At 49.0% G+C, this 12,213-nt stretch overlaps 1 protein-coding gene across 1 annotated transcript in view; it reads right to left on the reverse strand.

The window, feature by feature from the left end:
• TBC1D10A (TBC1 domain family member 10A) overlaps nt 1-5,126 on the reverse strand; it is a 31,260-nt gene extending 26,134 nt beyond the window's left edge. Inside the window, exon 1 of the mRNA XM_030336688.1 lies at nt 4,836-5,126. Coding sequence (XP_030192548.1) covers nt 4,836-5,044 — 209 coding nt within the window. The 5' untranslated portion in view covers nt 5,045-5,126. The remainder of the gene's footprint in view (nt 1-4,835) is intronic.
• Nucleotides 5,127-12,213: the final 7,087 nt, after the last annotated feature.

A 12,213-nucleotide genomic window follows, 5' to 3' on the forward strand; every position in this document is an offset into this window, starting at 1 on the left:
TAGGTGTAGAGATTACTAAAAATAAATAAATAAACATTTAATAAAAGGAGCAAGAACATTCATTGAGCACCTACTGTATTGTGTGCCAGGCTCTTTTCAAACATCAGCTCATTTAAACCTTACCAACATCCTGCAAAATCAGTATTATCACAACCATTTCACAGTGAGAAACTAAGACTTAGTAAAGTGAAGCAACATGTCCAAAGTCACACAGACAGCCAGACTCCAGAGTTTGTGTGAAGAGGGAACACAGAGCATCTTCTTTCCCCCACCTCAGTGTAAACAGATTGGGTGGCTGGACCAGAGCCAGGCCTCACTGGTCCTCTGGAGGTCCTGTTTCAAACCCAGATGCTAGGAGGACAAAACATCAAGCAGGTCCCACTGCTTTATCTCTTTCCCACAGCTTAGGATTTCCTAGCAGGCGGACATGCAGGCACCTTCCCAGGGCAGCAGCTGGTGCGCTGGCCTTCCCCTTCACCAAGTCAAGTCTTGTCTGAGGCCCTAGAACACCCACAGGGCCACCAAACCGGATTTTCCTTTGAAGCTGGAAAGAGAAGGAGGAGAGAAAATGGAGGGCCTGTGGTCTAGTCCACATGTACAGCCGCCTCCTTCCAGATGGACCACCCAGGGACCACTCCATTGCCAGTTCCATGCTCTCCTGGGAACCATAATAGCTCAAGAAAAGAGGATGCTCTGAGCTTACAAGCTGGAGAAGGTGGTGGGAAGGCAGGGAGACAGGCTCTGGCCTGCCAGGAGGGCCCTGGCCCTACCCCAACAAAAACTGGCACAAACCAAACTATAGGGATGCCAATTAAGCCAGTTCTACGATTTCCAAAGCCACAGGGCTGCCATAGTTGGCTAGGAGTAGTGGAGAACCCCAGGGGACAGGAGAACTGAATCAGCCGAAGACAATACTACTGTTCCAGATGTTTCTCTCTGGACCCAGCTCAGATCCCTCTCTCCCCTAGCAGGAAGCCAACACCCACGGGATCCCAGAAAGCATAGCTCCTCACCTCATCTGGCCTGCAGCACTGAGCAGACTGAAGCTGGGTAGGAAGCTCCAGCCTAAGGAAGCCAGTCCTGGCAATTACATGGGAAAAGTAGAGGGAGGTTGGGAAACCCATCTCTCTCAGGCCATCTCCCTTGGGCCAGGAGACCTAGTATCCAACTGGTATCCTTCTTTTCCTTCATGACCCCCTCCCCTATGCTGCAGAAGGGACTTCCCCGCATAGATCTGCTCTTCCTACCCCAAGGTGATAGGAACGGTAACATCACTCTTCCTACCCCTCCCCTCTAAGGACACTTCTTTTTCCTCCTCTGGTCCTTCCTGGGCTTCAACAACCAGCTCAACTCCCAACCAAGCCAAAAGAACTAATGCTATCAGCTCCTCTGTCTGTGTCCATGCCTCCCACAGGGCTCTTTGCTGGTTTGGTTGCTTTCTGGTCTTTCCTCACTGGCTTCTGCTCACATGCAGGCGAGGACTATCACAGGCTCACCAAAGGTGCCCCATAGAGTAGGCTCAAAAGACAGATGAGGTGAAGAAGTAGAAAAGGCTCAGGGCTGGGAATCAGGAGTTCTGGGTTCAATTTCTGGCTTTGATCTTAACAGACTGAAGAGGTGAGGCTAATCAGTTCTCTCAGATCTCAGTTTACCTATCTGTATGATGATTGCCATCTCTAAGGTCACTTTCAGCTCTCTGACTTGAAATGTCTGCCAGTTAATGTCATTCAGTAAGTAAATACTAGTTGAGCATTTACTTCTCTGCAGGCCTGAATAGAAAAAGGTGAATAAGCCTGGCCCCAGCCCTAAAGTTGATAGTCTATGAACTGGTAATGACAACACACTCTTACCCTTGCTGGGCAGGACTTGTTAGCCTCCTACACTACTGAGCTAAGCCAGGGAAAGTGAGGGCAGGCAGGTTCCTGCTAAGAACCTTCTGTTCTACCTACCTGGCACCTGGTTTCCTGCTGGGACCACAGGCTGTATTAATGGATGGTGAAAGCAGTGGAAACTATCCTGACCTAGGAGTCAGAAACCCTGGGTTCAAGTCCTGGTTCTGCCAACTAATATGCTGTGTGTTCTTAAGTAAGTGATTCTCCTCTCTGGGCTTTGGTTTCCTTATCTGTAAAAGCAAGGGCTAAGCTCAGTCAATCTCTTAAGATCCCTTCCAGTTCCAACAGTCTATGATTTTATGATCTACTCATGCCAACCACCTAACAGTCACCTAAGCAGGGTAGCCTCTGATCTGCTTTCTTCCCTGCCCCCAAGCCCCTGGTAACTGCCAAAACTGACCATCTTGAGACAACCTTTGGTCCAGGGTGGCTGAAATGGACCTTTAATCTAGAGCCAGAGTTCCTGCCCTCTCCACTGCAGCCATCAGTGCTAATGTTTCACTCTCTGGGATAACACATGGACTCCTAGCCCTTAACCACGAGATTAGCTTTAGGGCAATCACCCTGATACTTTCCATAACTTCCCCTCTTATGGCTTTGGGCAGGGACTTACTTTTGGCTTCCTTGGAACCACATTATAAACTCAGCAGGGAACAGTCAAAACTTTCAGACACCAGATATTTTAGGTTGACCAAGAGGGTCAAAAAAGTGAGGCAGGGAGAGAGAAAGGAGCCTGGGACCCCATCTCAGTCCCAGTTCTATAAACACCAGTGAGGTAGAGGGCATCTGCAAAATCTGGGTTTGTGGTTGGAGTGTGGGGAAGACAGATGTCTGGCTGTCTGGTGGGGGAATACAGCCAAAGGGAGGTGCTCCCACTGGGGCGTCTCTCTGTTAAAAAATACCAGAGGTACGCCCTCATTTTTCTCATCAGTTCTCAGACCCTTAGAAGGAAAAGAAAGGAAACTAACATATTCTGGGCCACTACTTGGGTCAGGCACAGTGCTAGGCACCTTCATATACCTGATTTCATTTCATCCCCATAGTAATCTTGGGAGTACATGTGACTGCTGCCCTTTATGGTGAGCAAACAGGCTCAGAGATTCAGGATCTTGCCCAAGGTCACACAGCTAGCAAGTGTGATTTTTTTCCTAAGTCTGGTCTTTTCCCACTATATCACTGCTGTGTACCCCGATATCTGGTTAACTGTCTGGTAAGAATGTAGCAGGAATTCTTATCTCTTAGAACTCACAGGCAAATTTGAGGTCCTCCTTCCAAGAACCCACAAATGCAACTGGGAACTCCTTTCCCACTTCTCAAGATCCCATCCCTCTCAGGGCCCTGATCCCTAGTGATTCAAAAATTGATCCCTCAATTCAAAAAATATACTCCAGGTCCCCTTTGGGTTCTCACAGGCTAATCCCTGGGGAGCTGTGACAAAGCATCATAGCAAGATGAAGCATCAGAATAAAGGGTGATCTCTGGGGTCCTGCACTGGACAAGGTTTAGCCTGCTGTGAGCAAGTGGGGAGAGGCTGGAGGACACAGTCCAGTGGGTAAGAGAGAGCTCTCCTTAGAGGAGGGGGCTATATTTCTCCAAAGGAGAAGGAGGCCTGGTGAATTTGAAACTGGGAGAAATCCGGAAGTGACCTTTATGGGGCTGCTTGTATGGGGTGGGGTTCTTAACAGATGGTCAAGTCACTTTCATTAGTCATAAGAGAGGCTGGAAGAGGCTTGGACAGTCACAACTGGTCAGAGAAGGGGAGAAAGGACCATGTGGAGTAGGATCTTGGCTGAGTCTTGTGGGGCCCCCACAGGTAATTGTGTGAGGCCCTCTGTTGAAGGGGAGGCACACCAGGAGGAAGGCTTGTCAATTCTGTGCAGAACACTGGTCTCATGTGACAGGACAGCTGGAATGGGAGTGGGGTCTGGAGTCTGTCCTTCTCAGAGGGTTCTGTGGGGCAGTGCGGCTGCCCAGTTACCCAGCTTGGAGGGAAGGTGCTGCTTCACTGCCTTGCATATCTCTGCCTGACAGCTGGGTCCTGGAGGCTCTGGGGGTGGGGGATCAGAGTGTGCTACCAGCAGGGACCCTACTGTCTCCATGACTGCCCCCTCAAGAGTCTGTGTTTGGGAGGAGGTGTGTGTTTCCACAGCATACACAAAGACAGCCAACAGTCTGTCCTGGAGGTGAGGCACTGTCACCCTGTGGGTACCAAGAAGGGGGAGTGTCTGCCCACCTGTTGCCAGTGAGGAGAAATCAGCCTCTGAAGGGCGGGGAGAGCACTCTCTGACCCTTCCCTGAAGGGAAGGGACTATCTGCCTCAGGGTGGGACTGTCTGGGAGGGAGATGACCAATGTCAGTCCAGTCCACCCAGGAGCCTGTGTGTCTTGAGGTAAGGGGTCAGTCTGCCCTGGAGTGGAATGAGGGCAGGGCAGTCTGTCCCTTTGAAGTCCCTCTCCCTAAAGTATCCCCCTGGTGCGGGGTAGTAGGGTGGAGACAGGGCATCTGTGGGTCTTGGGGGATGGGGGTAGAGAAGGTATGTGTCGGGGGAGGGGCAGCCATCTGTGAGCCTGTCAGGGGTGGCACAATCAGGCCTAAGGCCGCGGTGGCAGCAGTGGGGTTGGGCCAGGTGTCTGTCTTTCTGTCCAGCAGTTGGGAGGAGGGCACTGTGGGCCCTTCTTGGGGGCGGGTCAATGTGTCTGGAGGGCGGGGGCTGGGTGGAGGGTTGTCTGTCCTTAGGTCGGAAGCAGGCTCGCGAACCAGGGGCGGGTCAGTCGGCCCTGGTTGGGGGAGTGGGGGGGGGGCAGGGAGAGAAGGGGTCAGTTGTCCCCGGTTGGGAGGGGAGCTAGTCGGTCTGTCCTGAGGGCAGCTCCGTCAGCGTCGAGGCCCCCCGCGAAGGTCCCGCGCCGGCCCCGGCCCCCGGCCCCGAGCCCCGGCGCTACTCACGCGCCCTCCGCGCCTTGCGAGCCCACGATGAAGCCGAACTTGTCGATGCGGCGTTCGGCGAAGCCGTTGGCCTCCGAGTCGGAGCCGAGAGAGCTGAGCTCGTCCGCGGCTGCGGCGTCGGGGCCCGGGGCCAGGCTCTCCCGGGTCCCGGACAGACTTCCTTCGGCCGCGGGCGCGCGCGGCCCGTTCTCTCCGCGGCTCTTCGCCATCCTGGCCGCGCCCGCCGCCTCAGCCCCAGCGGCCACCTCAGCCACCTCAGCCGCCTCAGCCTCAGGGCCGCCGCCGACGCCGCCGACGCCCCGCCCACGCGCCGCGTCCATTGGCCGCCGCAAGGCCAGGGGCGGGGCCCTAGGCCCTCCCGGGAGCTTCCCCCCACGCCCAATGGGCGCAGCGGACCCCAGGGCCCGCCCACCTGCCCTAGACTGGCGCCAACCGACCCGACGTGAGGGGGCGGGGCAGCCGTCACTGGGAGCCCTCCCCCCCGGGCTGTCAATCAAGAGAGCTTACCTGAAAAAGCTCCCCGGGCCTTTCTCGGTTGGCTCCCGCCCGCCCGTCACCTGCAAGCGCCGCTCAGTCACAGGCTGAGGGAGTGCGCTGGGGATTCCGCATTGCCTCCTGAGCCCCTGGCTCCTCGCGAGACCCCAGGGATGTAGGTAGGGATGGTTTCAACCGTTCATGAGGACCTCTGAAGAGACCTAGGAAGGGTCCAGGGATTCGCCCAGGGACACTCAACGTCTTAAAGACACAGGCTGAGCTAGAAGTTCAGCAACCCCTGCTCACTGCCTCTAGGGCTTTAAATGAGCCCTTGGGAGACCCAGTTAATAAGAGTAATGACCAACGTTTATTGAGACACTCATTGCCCCAAGTTCTACCTTTCTCTTGTAATCTTTTTCCCAGCAGCTTTATTGAGACATAACTAACCTACCATAAAAATCACCAGTTTAAAGTGTATAGTTCAATCGTTTTAAGCATATTTGTGGAGTTGTGCAACTATCACCACAACCTAATTTTAGAACATTTTCATCACCCCCCAAATTCCTATCCATTAGCAGTCACTCACCATCCTTCCTCCCCTAGTCTCTGGCAACCACAAATCTGCTTTCTGTTTCTAAAGATTTGCCCTTTCTGGACATTTCATAGAAATGGAATCATACAACGTGGCCTTTGTGTCTGGCTTCTTTCATTCAGCATGTTTTCAAGGTTCATCCATGTTGTAGCATGTTATCAGTACTTCACTCCTTTCTGTGCCTGAATAATATTGCACCAAATGCAATACTACATTTGTTTATCCATTTGCCAGTGATGGTCAGGTACAAGCTTTTGTATGGACATACATTTTTGTTTTTCTTGGGTAAATACCTAGGAGTGGGAATTACTAGGTTATATGGTAACCTGTTAATCTTCTGAGGGAGGAACTGGCAAACTGTTTTCCAAATTGGTCACACCATCTCTTGGAACTTTCGTGCAATGAGGTAGATACAATTTTGTCCCATTTTTTACAGTTAAAAAAAAACCTGAGGTTCAGGGAAGTTAAATCAGCTCCCTAAAGTCCCAGCAATAGCTGTGGCAGAGGCAGGATTTGAAAATAGCTCTTACCAACAGTTTATGGGGAGGCATGGACCAATTGTATCTATATAGACTTAGCTCCCAGAAGCCTACTTCTCACCCCAGGATTGTCAACACTTAGAGTCACTATAATAGCTCCTCAGTTAAGCCCAGTACTTTACAGTTTACAAGTCACAACCACGTTGTCATCTGATATTACCCATAGATCTGTGAGGCAGACAGACCCAGAAAAAAGAAAGCACTGTGAGAGCCAGGCCTGAGCTGCAGAGCCTGGGGCAGGCTAAGGGGCCCATGGCATGGTCCCAAGAAGGGGGTCTTAAGACTTGAGTGATTTCACCGGGTGTTTCCTTGATGCCACATGGCCCAGACATTCTTGAAGACTTCACTGTGCAATCTTCACATTCCATAGGCTTCTGGTTTTCCATAAACAGGGCAACAGCAGACGTGGGACTGGGCGCAGGCTATTTTGGTCTTAAACTCTCAAGTCTAGGAGGACATTCCTCCTCTCCAATGGCTCTAGACAGTGGTGGGCTCTTACTCCCAGCTCCTAGGAGGGGCAGAGTGGGCCTTACATGGGGATGTGGGCCTATCCCAGGGAAGGGAGAGAGGAGCCAGACACACGGAGAGCATATGTGAGACCTGAAGTTGAGCCAAGTATTGACAACCCTTTGACTTCATAATTCTGGTCTTAGGATGATCATATGCCAAATATGTTCAGCTCTGTAAGGGCATAGGCACAGTGATGTTTAGCTCAGAGGTATTTGCAGTGGTGAGGGATATTAGAAGCACCTGGGTGTCCATCTTTGGAAGAGTAAATGTTTCTCAAGTTAAGGCCTTGAGGCCCCAGCTTTTAATTTTCTTACACAAGACCACCCAGAATTCAAATCTCAGCTGTCACTGTGTACCTTAGACAAACCACTTCTCTTTGAGCCCATTTCCTCATCTGCAAAGTGGAAATACTGGAAAATATACCTCCTTGGGGCAGTTGTTCTGAGACTTTGGTGTGATAATATGTGCTAAGCATCTGACACATGGAGGTACTCAGTAGATGGAAGCCAGGAGTGCTGATGTTTGTAGTTTGCAAAGCACTTTGCAAATCCATTATTGTCTTGAATATTTCCCACTACGGCCTGTGGCTGCAGCAGGGGTGTTTACCTAATCTAACCAATGGAACATGTCTTGGGAGACTTCATTTCATGGCTGTGCCCCTCAATAACTGGGCGTTTCTTATGCAAAATCACTTCACTTCTCAGAACCTCAGCTTCCTCTTCTGAAAAATGTCAATAATTACTTGGTGATGGGGCATCTGGCTGGCTCAGTCAGTAGAGCATGCAACTCTTCATCTCAGGGTCATGATTTCAAACTCCACATTGGATGTAGAGCTTACTTAAAAAAAAAAAAAAAAAGACATATGGTAAACTCCACGAACTGTTTCTGAAGCCTCCAGCACATAGTAGACACTCAATTGTTACATTTCTTTACTTCAAATTCCAGAACTCTTTATCTGATATTTAGTGAGCAAGAGAGATGAAGACCAGGACCAACAGTTTATATTGCAGTAGAGGAAGAACATGTGTGTGAAGAAGAAAATAAAGCAGGGTAAGGTAGGAAGAATGCTAGGGGAAAGGGTGCTGGTGGGGGTGAGCAGTAGATGGAAATAAGGAAGCTTCTCTGTGGGGATCTAGGAAAAAGTGGGCAGGAAGCAGGGCAGCAAGTTGCAAAGCTCACGAAGGAGAAGCAGGCTCAGAGATTGGGGTGATCAGACTGAAGTAACAAAGCAAGAGTGAATGAATGAATGATCCACAGGAATGCCCTGCAGAGTCATGTGGCTCCCTGAAATACTAAGAGGCCTTTGGCAATGGTGTGAGACATCCAGGTAGACTGGCAGCTGTAGGTGTTCTTTTGAGGATTAGATGCTTAGCCAGGGCTACAGGAATGTATGGATAACCTAGAGTCTCATCATCTACTGGGGTCATTCCTGCAAGTTTTGCTCTAGGAGCTTACACAGGCCCCGGGGAAGTCCCCTCTCCTGGATCCTGGAATGAGAAACTTGCATGAGCTTAGAAAATCTGGCAGCATTGGCCATGAGCCGATGTCCAGATGTCATAGCCTGGATTTGTAATGAGAATGGAGCTGAGGTTTAAAAGGTAGACAGTTTTAAGCGCCCAGAAGCCAATGAAGAGTAGGCAAACTATAAAACTTCCTTATCCCTACACTGAGAATAACAGTTAAGATTCTTTTGGTCCAAGTGGCAGCAGTCCAAATGGGCTTACCCCCAAACTGCATTTAGTGGGTCCTATAACTTAAAAGAAATTCATAGGCAAATGAGCTTCAGGAGCAGTTTGATCCAGAAATTGACAAGGGAGAGCAGCCTCATTTTCCTCTTTTCCCTTTTCTTTTTGTCCTCCTTCCTGTGGTTACCTTCATCTGAAGCTAGAGCCCCTCATGGCAGCAGCTACAGGCTCACATCCTTCCTCCACACATCAATACAACAGAATCTTCTGGTAGCTTCTGTTCAATAGTGAGGTGGAGGCATTCCTTCATGTATCATGTTCACACTAGGATACGCGCCTAACCCTAATCTAATCACCATATCTCAGGGATAACACTGACTGGACTCAGTTAAAGGCAACAGTAGTACCTTCTCTGTAACGATACAAGGAATAGGAGTATCTCTTGTCTTGCTTCATGGATTATATGGCTCAGGAGTTATCTATAATTATTCACTTACTTTTTAACAAAATATAACAATATAGAATAGTTGAGAGCAAATTCCCAAACTAGAGTTAATAACGTTAATTTCAAGATGGTACATTTTAGGGGTGCCTGGATGGCTCAGTCAGTTGAATGTCCGACTTCAGCTCAGGTCATGATCTCATGGTTTGTGGGTTGAGCCCTACATCAGGCTCTGTGTTAACAGCTCAGAGCCTCGAGCCTGCTTCAGGTTCTGTGTTGCCCTCTCTGCCCCTCCCCTGCTTGCTGTCTTTCTCGCTCTCAAAAATAAACATTAAAAAAAATTTTTTTAAACGGTACATTTTACTTGTATTAAAAAAAATAAACTAAAGGGGCGCCTGGGTGGCGCAGTCGGTTAAGCGTCCGACTTCAGCCAGGTCACGATCTCGCGGTCCGTGAGTTCGAGCCCCGCGTCGGGCTCTGGGCTGATGGCTCAGAGCCTGGAGCCTGTTTCCGATTCTGTGTCTCCCTCTCTCTCTGCCCCTCCCCCGTTCATGCTCTGTCTCTCTCTGTCCCAAAAATAAATAAACGTTGAAAAAAAAAATTAAAAAAAAAAATAAACTAAAAATCTTATATACTAGTATGTGTACCCTTAAACACGTTAAGCCGTATTGTATTTTGCCTTTAATTGTGAATTATTACATATGAGAACTGCTATCGAGTATGCCTATATTTCCATTTAAGTATATACCCTAATGTAACCTAATATAACTTTTATATATATTCCCTAATACAATATTTAATTTAAAAAAATGAAACGGGTATAATCATAGGTGGCTTCCTCTCGGCTACATGACAATTCAAGCAGCTGGTAGAGTTGAAAGTGAAATTCCTAATGTCTATAATTCCCAATGTCTTCTTTGCCTAAGTCTAAAATGACAACCACTCTGACAGCATTAAGTCCTGCCCATTTTCCCAGCAGTCCCACAACAGGAACATCTCTCCCTTCCACTGGTGAGGCAGTAGGACAGCGTGGTCTCCAGGAATATAAGAGCTATTTTGGCCTTCCAGAGCCCTCACTGGCTACATGACCTTGGGTATCCACCTAATCTTAAAAATGGGGCAGATAATTCTCAGAGAATTGCAGCGAGATTCAGAAAAGCTGTGTGAGCAAGGCATTGCCTTCATGTTGCATACCCTAACCCAGAAGTACAGAGTGCTGTGCCCGAGGCCAGTGATGGTCACAAGGCTACCCTGGTCAATGGCCCTTCTTCAACAGGAGTAAGCCAGGACAGATGTCCACTCAGGAGCTCTGGGAAATTGGGTTTGGGCCCCAGAGGGTGGCTCAAAGGACCCATTCACTCATATTCTACCCAAATACATTCCTAGCCTCCAGTCACAGCCTCCGTGATCCAGAGCCCTTGGGATCTGCCATCTGTGGGGGACAGTGCCCAACACCACACTCTACTCCCCATCCTCAGAGTCAATCTGTGGAAGAAAGGAGAGCTTGGAGCACAGGACTCCCCCAGGTCTCCTGACCCCCTTCCCAGGTGGTGTTTAGTGTTTTTGGTGTTGACTACAGAGAAGCAACCAGCAGTGCCTTCATTTTAGGCACCCAAACCATGGAACCCACTCTGCCCCTGGGGGGGAACTTCCAGTAAATGTCAAACAAGGTGAGGAAGAACATCCCTCTGACCAAGTTAAAAATGTGAGGGATCCAGCAGTGTGTAATGGAGCCACGCAAGTGGCCCTGCAGAAGGGCCATCTGTGCCCCAGGTCTAGAGTAAGAAGCTTTAGCTTGCAAGTGTATATTAGGTACAAGGAATAGGAGTATCTCTTGTCTTGCTTCATGGATTATATGGCTCAGGAGTTATTCACTTACTTTTTAACAAAATATAACAATATAGAATAGTTAATTCTATATAGTGTGCAGAGTAGAGCAGGGTGGTGACTAGAATACTGGTTCTATGACCTTGGGAATGGCCTCACCCCCTGAGCCTTGGAGAGGACCTCATGGAGCAGCTAGGAAGATCGAATGGAGGGACTGCAAAGGCATTACAAACTCTCAAAAGATAAACACACGTGAAATCTTCAGAATAAAATGGGATTTAGGTTTCTTTTTTTTTACTTTTATTTTTTTTTATTTTATTTTTTTTTTTTTAATTTTTTTTTTTCAACGTTTATTTATTTTTGGGACAGAGAGAGACAGAGCATGAACGGGGGAGGGGCAGAGAGAGAGGGAGACACAGAATCGGAAACAGGCTCCAGGCTCTGAGCCATCAGCCCAGAGCCTGACGCGGGACTCGAACTCACGGACCGCGAGATCGTGACCTGGCTGAAGTCGGATGCTTAACCGACTGCGCCACCCAGGCGCCCCGGGATTTAGGTTTCAAACCAGGAAACAGTTTTCAACAGGCTCTCACCTTCCTTCCTCTAAACACCCACAGCGGCGCCTATGTCCCTGTGATAGCATAATTCCAAAAATAATAGCTGGCGTCTGGCTCTTACTAGGGAGCAAGGCCTGTGACAAGCATTTTGCACACATTCTTTTCATCTTCTTACTGCGTGGCTGTGGGCATATGATCCACCTTCTCTGTGCCTCAGTATAAAACAGGAATACTCAAGATTATGTAGGTTAAAACTGATGAAACACTTAAAACAATAAACAGTAAACTGGTTAAATTTTATAAAATCCTTGGAATGGTTCAAGGCTGTGGCACAATTTAGCATTTTGTAAATAAGTAAGTTTAAAAAACGTCATGTCCCTGTGCTCACTCAGGGTAAGCCACCTGCCTAAGGTCATAGAGCCAATCAGGTGATGGGTGATTCCAGGTCTGCAGAAAACTATACTGCCCCCCCACCCCCACCCCAAGTCTCATCTACATGTATCTCTCTGCTGCCCACTGGCCCAGGAAGTGCATCACACTTGTCCTTGTTCTTCTGTGATCCTGGCATGTTAAAGGCATTTTGTAGTAATCTGTTAAATACGCAGGGTATGCCTTTGAAAGGTCCAAATGTTTTAAACGAGCCATAAAAAGAAATCTAAGACGGATTCATGAAAGACTTGGTGGCAACAAGAATTTAGTTAAAAGTCCAGCACTCCTCAGAGCAGAAGAGGAGCCAAGTCTCAGGACACTGA

This window comes from Lynx canadensis, chromosome D3 (assembly GCF_007474595.2).
Source record: "Lynx canadensis isolate LIC74 chromosome D3, mLynCan4.pri.v2, whole genome shotgun sequence".
NCBI classification, from domain to species: Eukaryota; Metazoa; Chordata; class Mammalia; order Carnivora; family Felidae; genus Lynx; species Lynx canadensis.